General features: G+C 35.9%; 1 protein-coding gene across 15 annotated transcripts in view; it reads right to left on the reverse strand.

Annotated features, from left to right (window-relative positions):
• Window positions 1-347: 347 nt before the first annotated feature.
• Window positions 348-14,017, reverse strand: part of svilb (supervillin b) — a 61,570-nt gene continuing 47,900 nt past the window's right edge. For 12 of the 15 annotated variants that reach the window (XM_082172879.1, XM_082172886.1, XM_082172880.1 and 9 more), the window contains 12 exons: window positions 13,520-13,695; window positions 13,236-13,383; window positions 12,695-12,992; window positions 11,405-11,559; window positions 11,213-11,318; window positions 10,564-10,771; window positions 9,944-10,077; window positions 9,301-9,456; window positions 9,055-9,198; window positions 8,768-8,892; window positions 6,821-6,976; window positions 348-1,199 (listed from right to left, as the gene is read on the reverse strand). In XM_082172879.1, the coding sequence (XP_082029005.1) occupies window positions 1,113-1,199; window positions 6,821-6,976; window positions 8,768-8,892; window positions 9,055-9,198; window positions 9,301-9,456; window positions 9,944-10,077; window positions 10,564-10,771; window positions 11,213-11,318; window positions 11,405-11,559; window positions 12,695-12,992; window positions 13,236-13,383; window positions 13,520-13,695 (1,893 nt within the window). In that variant the 3' untranslated portion in view covers window positions 348-1,112. Of the gene's footprint in view, window positions 1,200-3,456; window positions 3,483-6,820; window positions 6,977-8,767; window positions 8,893-9,054; window positions 9,199-9,300; window positions 9,457-9,943; window positions 10,078-10,563; window positions 10,772-11,212; window positions 11,319-11,404; window positions 11,560-12,694; window positions 12,993-13,235; window positions 13,384-13,519; window positions 13,696-14,017 lie in introns of all 15 variants that reach the window. The other 3 variants (XM_082172882.1, XM_082172883.1, XM_082172887.1) reach the window with 2 other exon arrangements.

Here is a 14,017-nt window from a genome sequence, read left to right on the forward strand (position 1 = left end):
TGTGTCACTTTAGTTTTCAGTGGAATTGCATAGGTTGTAATTTTTACATTTAAAGGTGCTGATATAATGTATCTTCGTTTCATTTTTTTTTTTTACATCTTGTTTTAACACAGGTTTATATCCACTGTATTTCAAAATATTTACATTGATGTAAATATTTGACATGACAGCATTGCTTTAGTCTCTGACGCCGTTGACCCACATTGATAAAACATTTGTGTAACTGAATACCTCTGAACATGCTGAACAGATCAATCCAAAATACTTATTTTTTCCCACTTTTTCACAGTTTTGTCTCACTGTGTCCCTAAAATTGGTGAAAAGTTATACAAGACAGAGGAAAAAAATGATTTTAATATGCTTTCTTTATTCACTATCTCTTTTATCACAAAGAAAGTCTCTGAAATGCAGACTATAGAGTGTGTTTGGTATAGAAACTGTACACAAAAGCAAGGCACTATACTGTACATTTAAATTAATATCTTTTCTTTCTCTCGTCCATTACTCCATGCTGTCCGAATACAAACAAACATGATGTCCCTCACACCTCAGGAAGAAGAGACCATCACCACCACAAGCAACAGCCATTCACACGAGAAGAACACACACAAAATACAGACGCGCCATGTAAACTCCTCTTGAATCAAAAAGAAATATCCTAAGACATATGACAACATTAAGAGCGATCACACAAGATTTTCTTTGTTTGCTACAAAGTTTATACAATTTCCAATTTTTCATCAGATTTATCAAACGTACATGTCACAGCGAAAACACATTGCAGATCAGACCGGATGGGAAGGTGAGCGAAGTATTCGATTCCATGTACTTCAAGAGAGAAACATACTCACAGACTGCAAATCCTTGTACATGAACGAGGTGAGGACACACACTGACACACACAGACATCACTTCCACGGACTTAATAGATACATCAAAAGAGGACGCCACAGCAGGTGCATCTGTAGATCCTAAAGTGACCTTTGACCTGACCGTTTACCCTGCTCTCAGTGAACAAACACCTCCATGAACCGAAAGTGACCGCAGGACCAGTGGTCATGGTGGACATGGACAGTGATAATTCTGTCACCGTGAGGATTTTCGTCAGGCTTTTAAAAGAGTCCTTTGGCTTTTTTGAGGTTCACTTGCTTCCATCCAGGCAGAAGGTCAAACTCTTCTCTCTTCATGTCTAACACTCTCTGAGAACACAGACAATATTACAATGAGGGAAGGGAGAGAAACAAATTGGCACATGAATAAAAATACACTTACCATTCAAAATTTGGGGGTGGTAAGATATATTATGAAATATTACTACAATTTAAAATAACTGTCCCAAATTCATAGAGTCGTGTCCCAGAGTCATTAATTACTCACCCTCATGTCGTTTCAAACACAAAAGACTTATATTAATCTTCAAAAAAAAAATTGAAGATCTTTTTGATGCAATCTGAGAGCTTTCTGTCCCTCCATTGACAGCTGTGCACAACTACCATTGATGCTTCAAAAAGTTCATAAAGAGATTGTAAAACTAATCCATATGAATTGAGCGGTTTAGTCCAACTTTATGCAGAATCGAAACTTGATTGCTTTATATGATGAACAGATTGAATTTAGGCTTTTATTCACATATAAGCATTGATTAGCAAACACAAAAAAGCTAAATCGTACATGCTTTTTTAGGATCTCTTTATGAACTTTTTGAAGCATCAGTGGTAGTTGTATAGACTGTCAATGGAGGGACAGAAAGCTCTCAGATTTCATCAAAACGATCTTCATTTGTGTTTCGAAGATTATTGAAAGTCTTGCGTGTTTGGAATGAAATGAGGGTCAGTAATTAATGACAGAAATGTCATTTTTGGGATAACTATCAATGGCTGCAATTTATGAATGCTATGGAATACAGACCTATGGTTGGTCTCTCTTAAAAGACGACACTCAGCACATTATTACAGAAAGTGTAAAAAGGTTATAGAATTTTATGTTTACAATGAAGCAAGTGTATTGAACTAAATATTTTTATTTAAATATATATTTAACAAAATAATCTGCACTCTAAAATTGCATAGAAATCAAGGCCAACTGTCTTTGTGTTTCAAATTTGAAGTTGATATAATAAAAATTGAGCCCGCTGAGTTCCCGTTTTCATGGTAACACCATTACTCCAGTCTTCAGTGTCACATGATCCTTCAGAAATCATTCTAATATGATGATTTAGTGCTCAAGAACATTTCTTATTATTATCAATGTTGAAAACTGTTGTGCTGCTTAATATTTTTCTGGAAATCATGATTCATTTTTATTAAGGATTCTTTGATTATTAGAATGTTTAAAAGAACATCATTTTATTTAAATAGAAATATTCTGTAACATTTTTGAGCAATGCAATGTGTCCTTATTAAATAAAAGTATACATTTATTTTCAAAAAATATATATATCTTACTGACTCCAGTATTTTGAACGGTATTGTACATGTGCACAAAGAATCTTACATTTTCAGAAAAATCAGGAGAAAAGGGTTACAGTAGCACAGTGTCCTAACTAGGCACATTGATTGTGTTTCCAGCGGCACATTGTGTTTCCAGAGTAATTTTTTTCTGTCCACACAAGGCAAAATGCAACATAAATCACAGGGAAATGGAAAAGATTTGACATTCATACACAGATAAATAGAGTTGAACTTTAGACCAATTAAAATTCCCTGTGGGTGGGGCAGGGCTATCTTCTTGCTGCTTGTGCAGAAATGTAGATTAAAAATGATATGTTGTCTAAAAATACTTTCTCTTATCATAGCGCAATGTGCAGAGACAACTTTAAGCAAGCCAATTATGGACTGAGCAACATACTCAACCAATGGTGTGAGTCAGTGAGTCCGACCAATGGCAGACTTCACATGCATATTAACTGTGATCATCTATATTAAATTAAGAAAGATTTCATGAAAACACAGTGTGGACAAAATGCAGTCCTATTAAAACAAATTTGATCAGAGTTGATGGTTTTATGTGCAACTAATAATATTTAATAAAAATATAATAATTGCTGCATTGGTCCAAAGGTCTAGCTGAATTTCACTGAAAATGAATTACTTCTGGTTGCTTTATCATATCAAACTGCTGATGTGGAAGAGATGATTTGTTGCTTTTTTATCATGTCACGCCTAGTTAGGACACTGTGCTTTCAGAAAAACATTCCCAGAAACGTGTCAACTATTGCTGAAAAAATAAAAAAAAGCTTGTGAGGAAACATGTTCACATTGTGTTTGTGCATGCATGTGTGCTTGTGTGATTTAATGTGCGTGTCAAAGAGCTCTCCTGGATTCAGAGATTTCCAAAGTGAGTAAGACACAGGGAGGAAGACAAAGCATAAAAGTGAGGCAGTAGGAAATGTTACTTGAGTAGTTAGCATAGAAACACTTGATTCCTGTGACTTCAGTCAATTTCAGAGATACTTACCTATTCGGAATTCCCTACTTCCCCGCCTAAAACGGCAAAACATTCCATTCTTAGTATCTAGTCATGTCATACTTTAAGCAAGCCAATCATAGGGTGAGCAACCTACTCAACCAATTGTATGTACCAATAGAATTTAAAGGATAAACAGAACTGAAAAATCAATATACCTATTAAAAACTGGCTTATGCAGAATCAATCTTGTGAGCATACATTATTTTAGGGTTTACATAATTGGTTAATTGGTAATTTGTCACTTTTTCCCCCCATATTGAATTTGAACTTGAATTCTGGATTGTTTTTTGTTACTTTATTACAGTGTTTGAAATTATAAATAGCTTGTTGATTATATTTAATGTCTGCAATAAAAGCCTAACCAGGGACAAGTGTTGCAAAAAAAAAAAAAAAAATTATACATATATATATAATATAATATTATACATACATACATACATACATACATACATATATATATATATATATATATATATATATATATATATATATATATATATATATATATATATATATACACACACACATATGTATAATTTTATATATGAAGAGTTCAGATGCAAAAGCCTCTAAATGCCATCTGAAATTTTCTTATAGAATGATCATTTTTATCAAGCTCGTATATTTAAATTCAATAATTTCACTTAAATGGCAATGAAGATTACCTATTAACCCATTTAATCCCAAATTTTTCCCAGAGATGAAATTTATGAGTTTGTGTGGTATTTGCAAGTATATTAAACAATCAATGTCAATAATGTAAAAAAATATTTGAAAAGTCCATGAAAATAAGAGTTTTATCTCTGGTCACAATTGTGACCGGTGGTAGAACACAGGGAGTCTAAGTCTATGGGGTATATAATAAATAAAAAATCTCCAGAAATTAGTTTGAAGACAGAATTAAATTGTTGAAGTGATTTATTCGATTAACAAATAGTTAAACATTGTCTGGCCCAGTTTAAAAAATGACAAAATAGCAATCCTATGCAGCAACATGGCACAAATATTTAAATTAAATTATGATGAAATAATAAATTATAGGAAATTGCTTAGAATGCAATCATTATAAATGATGCAAAATACTTAAAATTACAAAATGAAAAGAAAAAAACGTACAGAAATTAAATAAATTAATTAAAATAAACAAATTAAAATAAACAAATGATAAAAAATTAGCCTATGGTAGGAAACATGTAACAATGCCAAGGAACATGTAACAATTCATGAATAACAGGAAAGCATCACAAAAATGATCAATCAACAGTTTTTTTTTTTTAATCACAACTGTGTCCTGCCTACCTGTGTTTATCAGCCAGTGGGCAACACCATCAAACCTGGGTATATCAGTCACAGCAGCTGACATTGAGGATGGCCTCCCTTGTCCTTTTGGTGCAGTACCAAATATTTTCAGGAGACTTTGGGCAACTACTTGCTGAAATCCAAGGAGATCATAGTCACAATTCATGACATCTCTGTGGAACAGCCAACTGTTGACCACAGCACTGTGTAGAGTCCAGGCATGTCATGCTTGAAGTTGCATCCACCTGGAACACCAGCTTGTTCAGCCAAACCCATCACTACACTGGGCCCATGACCTAACCCAGTCTCTGGAAGACAGAGCATATCCAGCTCCAGCAGCCATATCACCCTGTAGCCCAAGAGTGGTCTCCCACTGAAGCTAAGCAGGGCTGAGGCTGGTTAGTACCTGGATGGGAGGCCTCCTGAGAAAACCAGGAGTTGGTGCTGGAAGAGGTGTTAGTGAGGCCAGCAGGGGGCGCTCACCCTGTGGTCTGTGTCGGTCCTAACACCCCAGTGTAGTGATCGGGGACACTACTGGCAAAGAGGACCGTCCTTCGGGTGAGAATAACGGTGCTCAGAGAGTCACTCTGGGGTCATTAAAAATCCCAGAATGTCCTTCGAAAAACAGTAGGGGTTTAACCACGGCATCTTGGCCAAATTTGCCCCTTGGCCTCTGTCCATCATGGCCTTCTAATCATCCCCATATACTGACTGGCTTCATCACTGTCTCCTCTCCACCAGTAAGCTGGTGTGTGGTGGGCGTTCTGGTCCAATATGGCTGCCGTCGCATCATCCAAGTGGATGCTGCACATTGGTGGTGGTTGAGGAGATTCCCCCTTCCATATGTGAAGCGCTTTAAGTACCCAAGCGCTTTATAAATGTAACAAATTATTAATTATTATTATTATTATTAAGTAAATCCAAAACTTGACTTAAAGTCAGTCTGAAAGAGAGTTCATAAAAATAACACAGAATTACATATGGGGAACATAGACTCCCTGTGTTCTACCACCGGTCACTATTGTAACCGTCTTCATTTATCTGCAGTTTCACAACAGAATAAAGCATGTATTAATTTAATTTCAATGTGTATGTATAGGTAACCCTTTCATGATGATATGTGCAAAAAATGTATAAGCTATTCAAAAAGGAACTTAGTATTCTTACCTGTCCTTTCTGAGCTTTTATGTCATCCTTTCGTTAAGACGACAGTACCAAGAAATAAATGTGTGTGGTCACATAACCAAACAAACTAATCATGTTAGACCTGCCATAAACTCTTATAGACATCTTACATTTTCATTATATATGAATATGTACTTCATAATATGAGTTACTTTTTAATTTCACACTAAAATATGCAAAGAAAAATTGTGGTCACAATTGTGACCAGTGGGATTAAATGGGTTAATTGTCATTTAAGTGAAGTTACTGAACTTAAATATACGAGCTTGATAAAAATGATCATTCTATAAGAAAATTTCAGATGGCATTTAGAGGCTTTTGCATCTGAACTCTTCATATACACACACGTATAATTTTATATATACATGTATAATTTTATATATACATGTATAATTTATATATATATATATATATATATATATATATATATATATATATATATATATACATATACATATACATACACACACACACACACACACATTACTGTGCAAAAGTCAGGCACGTTAGTATTTTCACACAAAAAATTAAGTCAGTAATTTATATCTTTTGCTGTAGTGTGTCAGCAGGTAATATCAGTTTATATTTTCAAATATTCATTTTGCCATTAATGGTTAATTACCATTAATTGCCACACTACAGCAAAATATATAAATAACTGGCTCTATAGAGCATCTGGTGCTCAACGCTGCAGATATGTTTTTCTGTATTGACATATAAACAATAAAAAAAAATTGTTTATGAAAAGATCAATATATATATATATGAAAAAATTATTCTGGAACGTAAACTTTTTTGTATCCATTTTATATTTTTTACACAAATCCCAGGCTGTACAGGCAATCTCTCTCATAGTGTACGGCCTTACCTCAAAGTCCTCATCGGTCAGATACATCTCGAGTCTCAGAGGGTCGACGCCGTGGGGAAGGGGACGGGTTAGCAGCGTTTCTAGAGGATAAGTGCTCTGACAGAGTCGAGCCAAAACATCCTCCACTAAAATGATCTGGTTACACACCTCTGCCTCCTGCACACACACACACAATATATGTATAAATGTCATTATTGTCACACAATTTCAGATTTTTTATATGAAATCAAATGCTTTGTTCCAAACTCTTTAAAATGGTCATGTCCTTCAACTCTTCCGGCCATTTTCAATAAACTCATCATTATCTGCAACATGTCTTTAGCCAAACTAAAGCAGCACAGCTTCTTAAGCACAGTATAAGGCAGTGGTTCTCAACCAGGAAGCCAGGGCCCAAAATATGACTTAAAATGGTTTAAAATAAGACAAAACAAGCATTAAATAATCCAAACAACTTCAAATCAAGATATTTCTTTTTTTAATTCACCCTTTCCACAACTGTCTTGAAAGACCTGCATTTGTGAGGAAGCCAATCCGTGAACTTTACTGTAAAACCAGCAGCTGTGGTTGCCAGAACTTTACCATAAAAATATGGTAGTAACCCATTACATTTTACAGATTCAAATGCATTTACAGTATAAAAAAATTGATTTCATTAACAGAAAATATGTTAAAATATATCAAATAGATTACCTTTATAATATACTGACAAGAACCTTAAAAACACATGTTGTAAAGAGAAAGTCATATGATGAATCAAAGTTCACAAGTGCTCACAAGCTGAGCTAAATACTAATATATAGAGGGTGCACACAGTGTCATGTACTAATTAACATAATACATCATCATGGTAACACGCAAGATGAAATTAATGCAATAAACAATCATTTAAACAAAATGAGATATAACATAAAACCCTAATGTACATAACTGATAAGAAAATAAACATGTGAGCATAAAAAACATAAAAAAAGTCAAATGTGAGCTGTCACACAGAGAGTTCTGGAAATTTCAATTTGTGTTTTATTCCCTGTAATGTATGAGATGTATTGTATTAGATCCATTACAGTTTTCTAGTTTCTAGCCAAGCTCTAAAATATTGTATGGGGTATAAATACAAACTACTTTTAAATCCTTGTAACTAATGAACAAATACAGGGGCAGTTTTATGAATTATGTTATTTTCCTGCCTGTTGGAACAATAATGTTATTGTAGTTCTAGACTAAATGTGAGCATTAATTTACTCACCTCACTTGCACAAAAACAGATTCAGTACTTCTCAAAATTAATAAGAAGTGTGAAATGCAAACTCAGAATATTAAGCAAATCTACAATAACTAAATATTTTAATAATACAAATATACTTTATGTATTTAATCTCACTTTATTAACCAATGTCTGCGGCTGACCTTCGACGGTCCAATTAAACCATAATAATAAGCAAAAATTAGAGTAAAGTTAAACATGACATTTTTGTTTATTGCTGGACCATTGAACTTTCTTCTCCTGTGGCTTTGTTTCTTCTAAAATCGAGAATGGCAGTACAGCTGAAATGTTTAGTTGAGCTGTGCTCTTTATTGTTCAGGCATGGATTTGCATGTCCTTTTGCATTTGCACTTTTGGTGTGAAAGGCCTTTACATTTGCCAAAATTAAAACTTTTGATACATTTTTATTTTTTTATTTTTTATTAAAAACAAAAAAACAAGCAAGACCAGCCCAGGTGATAAAAGGTAAGTGATGATAATTCATCACAAAAAGTATTGTAACGCATTACTTTCCATAAAAAGTAACAATTAGTTACTTTTTTTTTAAAGAAGTAACATTACTTTTAAAAGTAACTTTCCCCAACACTGTCTATGAAGCCTTAAACTGTCTAGTTAGAAAGCTTACCATGGTTTGGAACAGACCTAAAGAAATATAGAGACACAACACACATTGAGTGTCTCACCCTCTCTGTGATTTCAGCAATATCCTCTCTGTGCTCCCAGCTGGGGAACATGTTTGTGAAGGTCAGAGGCTCCAGTCCAGCATGGATCAGGTACGACTTCGGAGGCTTCTTCTCGTTCTTCTCTGCTAGACAATAAGAGCATCAGATATCTGTGTACATAGCATATATGGAACAGAAACTGCATCTGAAGCAGCATATACATCATTACAAGGTGCTGGTTCAGATGCACGCCTCTGATTTGCTGGAAGATTTAAAAAAAAAAAAATTTTAATAAGGCTGTCAATCACCTCTGCAATACTGCAACACTGTTTCCATAGCACATTTCCTGTCTGAGTCCCAGCGGATGCGGGCAGAGCCGGTACTCTCGGCATCCTGAGGCCACCAGCCCTGCCACAGGTAGACTTCATGATAGTTATCCACTAGGAACAGAGCTAGAAACAGACAGAGAGAGAAAAACACATGCATCATTATTCATGACTCATTGTTTCCTGTCTGAGATAAAATAGTTCAAGTGTATCATCTTTTTTTTTTACCTGGTTGTGGGGCAGAGTACAGGTCCTCCTGTAGGAACGGCAGGGAACAAACAATGTCTGCAGCTCTGGATGGGTTGAAAAACTCCTGCGCCACAAACTCTCCCGAAGAACTACTGAGCTGGAACAGACGCGGCGTGAAGTTAAACTTGCCAGGGTCTACAAAAAGAGAGAAAGATAAAAATAAAAACACAGAAAAAAGCAATTTTTTTGAAGCAGAGGAAAAAGGTATATCTGGTAAAATCTCTTGTTTGAGTCTGACTGATAGTAGTCCATGAATTCTTATGATATGCATTTGCATTATGACTTGTGAACACCATTTCCACAAATTTGGAGGCCATTTCCACTAAATAAGAAAAAAAATTATGCTTTGTAAATCGTAATTATGAGATAAAAAAAATGCACAATTATGAGATGTACATTTTTTATTGTCAATTTCGACATTTCATAATTGTGACTTTATATCAGATAATTATGACTTATTAGGTAATAATTATGATTTATTAAAGCATTTTTCCTCTTATGCGATGGAAATGCGCTTCCATATGAACATGTTATTCTGGAGATGGATTATTTCTAGCGTGATTTTGGAGCGAGGGAACTATAAACGCAATTCTCCTCCTCGCTCATCATTGGTGTGTGTTACCTTGCAGCATGCAGTCGTAGGCCTTACGGTCCTTCCTGCCTAATGCTTCCCAGAATTCCACTGGCTCGCCACCTTCCTCACATTCATGAATGGTCACATTACAGCTGCTGTGAAGTCCAGCCTCCAGCGGTCGTCTTGGAAACACAAATATGAGTCAGATTTCAATCATAAAAACTTTCTGAAATGCTAAATATGACATCAAGAAGACATTATATCATTGGTTACTAGATTTAATATGCACCACTGTTCAAAAGTTAGGGGTCAGTGAGATATTTTAATAGTTTGAGTCTCTTATGCTCACAGAAGCTGCATTTATTTGATCAAAAATAAAGTAAAAATAGTAATATTGTGAACTATTAGTACACATTAAAATAACTATTTTCTATTTTAAAATGTAATTTATTCTTGTGATGGCAAAGCTGAATTTTCAGCAGCATTACTCTAGTCCTTGTCACATGATCCTTCAGAAATCATTCTAATATGCTGATTTTCTTATTATTATCATTGTTAAACACAGTTGCACTGCTTCATATTTTTGTGGAAACCGTGATGCATTCTTTCCCAGGGTTCTTTCGTAAATAGATATAGTTTTGTAAAAGTTTTGTGTGTGAAAGACTTACTGTTCTTTGATCTTGTCTGCGGCGGTGCGAGCTACATGCCGTGTGTGTGTTTGTGTTTTGCAGCCATGCCACAGGTAAATGAAGGCTTTGTTGATGTTCAGAAGGACCAATGAGGTGCGAGATCGCAAACTGCTGCAGTGACACGCCACTTCCAACAGGTGGCCCTCAACGGGTATCTCGCCACGCACACAGTACAGACGCCAATCATCTGAAACAGGGTCAAACAGTCGAATATTAATATGCTGGTGAACTGCTTGCACAGTATACCATGTTTAATAATAATACTTGAAACGGTTTGGGTATGAGCTCACATAAGCTCATTACTTGCATGCAAGCAAGGTCATTTATGGAGAAAATATGTCTGTTTTTGCATTTTTAATCCAATATTGTGTAAAAACAAACAGTTTGAATAAATGAGGATAATAATTGCTTCTGTGTCACACATGACATGGGGAAACAGAAGGTCAAGTCAAGTGCACTACATTGTGGGATACTGTGTGCTTCACTATGTGCTGTGATTATATTTGCACATTTTGGGAAATCCATGTATACAATAAATGCACATACTATGATGAGTATGCATAATGTATAGTACTTCTACAAAAGTATTAGGCAGTCTGCCAATCCTAAAATACCCTAAAACTCTTACTCTGAATGTTCTCCTCTTCTTCTTCTCTCTTCCCAGAATGCACGGTCATCCCCCCATTGAAACACTGCAGGAAACAGGGCGGCTCCTTCCCCTGCTGGACCTGCATCTGAATATGAGTCACAGCAGCAGTGAGCGAGAGAAAGAGAGGAGCAGAAAGCAGTCAACCGCGTTTAGTCCAGCATCTCGTCCTACCTGTGCTCCTCTCTCTTCATCCAGTTCAACAGTCATGAGTGCAGATGTTCCTTTCTCACTGACAGTGGAGTTTCTGCCCTGCCAGAAGAAATAGCAGCACTTCTCCCTGCCGGGACCTGCACTGCGCACCTGATCCGGCTTCTGCCTGCTGCCCACTGCACACGGACACACACACACACATGAGATGACACACAATAAGAGAAGAGCACTGACATTTTTATACCAGTACATGAGTTTAAAGGAGGTGCATTCTATACTTCTAAATTCACTTTATTCTACAAGTAAAAATGGTGCACAACAGAATAATAAAAGATAATCCGATGTCTTATATAATAATAATAATATATAGTATGTCAAATATTTTTTGGGTGATTAACTTTTTATTCCGATTAAAAATATACACATCAATATTTTACATACAGGTTTACAGCATGGCCAAAAAGACACTGTTTGTATTTAAATGCTGAGGCAAATGCTTAAGAGTCTATGATTAGATCATTATTGCAGTGATTATTATGTTACTAGCATGTTAAATGTTTGGCAGCAGTTCTTCTAACCCTAATAGAAGGAGTGTGTAGCTTTTCATTTCTTAAACAACCATGTAGGAAACCATGTCATGGCAATATTCCAGGATGACAATGTCAAGATTCATCAGGGTTAAAATTGTGAAAGAATGGTTGGGAGGGAGCATGAAGAATAATTTTCACACATGAATCGGCACCTCTGAGTCCAGACCTTAAATTAATTGAAAGTCTTTGGGATGTGCTGGAGGAGACTTTACAGAGTGCTGGACTCTTGCATTGACAAAACAAGCAAACTGATGCACTTCTTGATGGAAATAAATGTTGTGATGTAAAGTCAACTCCGGCACATTTAGGAAATGAAAAGCTACACACTCCATCAATTAGGGTTAGAAGAACTGTTGCCAAACATATAACAGGCTAGAAACATAATAATCACTGCAATAATGATCCAATCACAGACCCTTAAGCATTTGCCTATTTACATTTGGGCAGGGCAATGTATGTATATATACATGTACATATATTTATATATAAAGGTATGAGATTATGTAAAAGCCTAAACAGAAAACTTATATTATGGAAAACAGGATTTTCCCAAATTAAATGTTACACTTTCACCGCAGTTCTCAATGAACAACTTCCTATTCCAATAAGCAAAATAGCTATATTTTACTGCACAATGTACATTGACAAACACCTACAGCATTTAAATAAACGCAAGAAGAGACACAGATCACAGCTCATTTGTGCCGGTGCAGTTACTGACCTGCAGCGCTCACCATGTACTTCCACTTCACCACATACGCGTCTCCCTCGTGAAACTGGCCAATGCTCTGCTTGGGCAGCCGGCTGTAGTCGAACTCCAGGATGTGCCAGACGTCAACGGCAACCGTGCTGATCTCCAGGGACCGCAGACAGTCGTCCGAGCCGTTCTCCACCGGACCGTGTCCACGACCCACGTCCTGACCGTCCAGAATCGTGCTGATGGGCGACTGCAAGACTGGCAGCATCAGAGAGGCGCTGTACGCCTGGCATTCCGAACGAGAATCTGTGCCTGGAGACTCCTGAGATGGGCAACAAGAGGGATTGAAAGAAGAGAAAGAGATAGCAAAAAGAAAAAGTTGTCTTCAGATCAAAGGAACAGTTGGGAATCACTATTTATTTTACTATAACACTAAATTATTCTTATTATTTCATTACATTCCTCACAATTTCCATCACTATAATGAATGTCAAAGGATTTTTTCCTTTCTGTCCAGCTGATTTTTGTGTGTGGAAAAAGCAGATACTAACACACAGCCACCCACCTTCTGTTGGAATGGGTGTTCGATGACATTTTTAGGTGAGAGTCTAGAGACATCTCTCCAGTCCAGGAACTTCTCTTTAAAAAGACTTGTTTCATTATGTTCAGTCAGTCTGCCAAATATGGCCCAGTCTGGGCGACCTTGACCTTTCCTAAAAAAAACAACAACAAAAAAAACACACACGCACAAATTTAACTCTGACTATAAAGTTCCACAAACACAAATTGTAAGATGAATTTAAGTGGATAATTAAAGTAAATTACTTTAAATGTGTGTAGTGTTCCCACCTTGGTATGAGTGTGTTGTGTCCTCCAGGGTCCAGAGGGTTGATGTCACAGTTGGTATAATCAAAGGTCCCGTTCCAAAGGTGCTTGGCCAGCTGAAACGCCACCTTCCTCTGTGCCAGTGTGACCTCTTTACCATGCCATACGTACACTTCACTGCCGAAATCAAACACTATCACCTAACGAGAAAAAGAGAGCCAAGAAAAACAAATATAGATGATATATACTATATATTTTTTACATTTATTTTTATTAAAAATTGGTTGCCCTGAATGGGGAAAACTCTTATTATTAAATATAACAAAACATGCAAAATAGAAAAGAATGTGCTAAATGTTTAATTCATATAAAATAAATCATAATGATAAACATAGTTGGCACAAAATTCAAATAATGTTAATCTATTTTATATTTAACCACAATGTCAATGCAGACATAAAATAATACACAGTACAAAGATGTTAATACAAAATGTGTAAGATGGGAGTAAAAAACAAAACC

Source organism: Leuciscus leuciscus, assembly GCF_965113295.1.
Source record: "Leuciscus leuciscus genome assembly, chromosome: 6".
NCBI classification, from domain to species: Eukaryota; Metazoa; Chordata; class Actinopteri; order Cypriniformes; family Leuciscidae; genus Leuciscus; species Leuciscus leuciscus.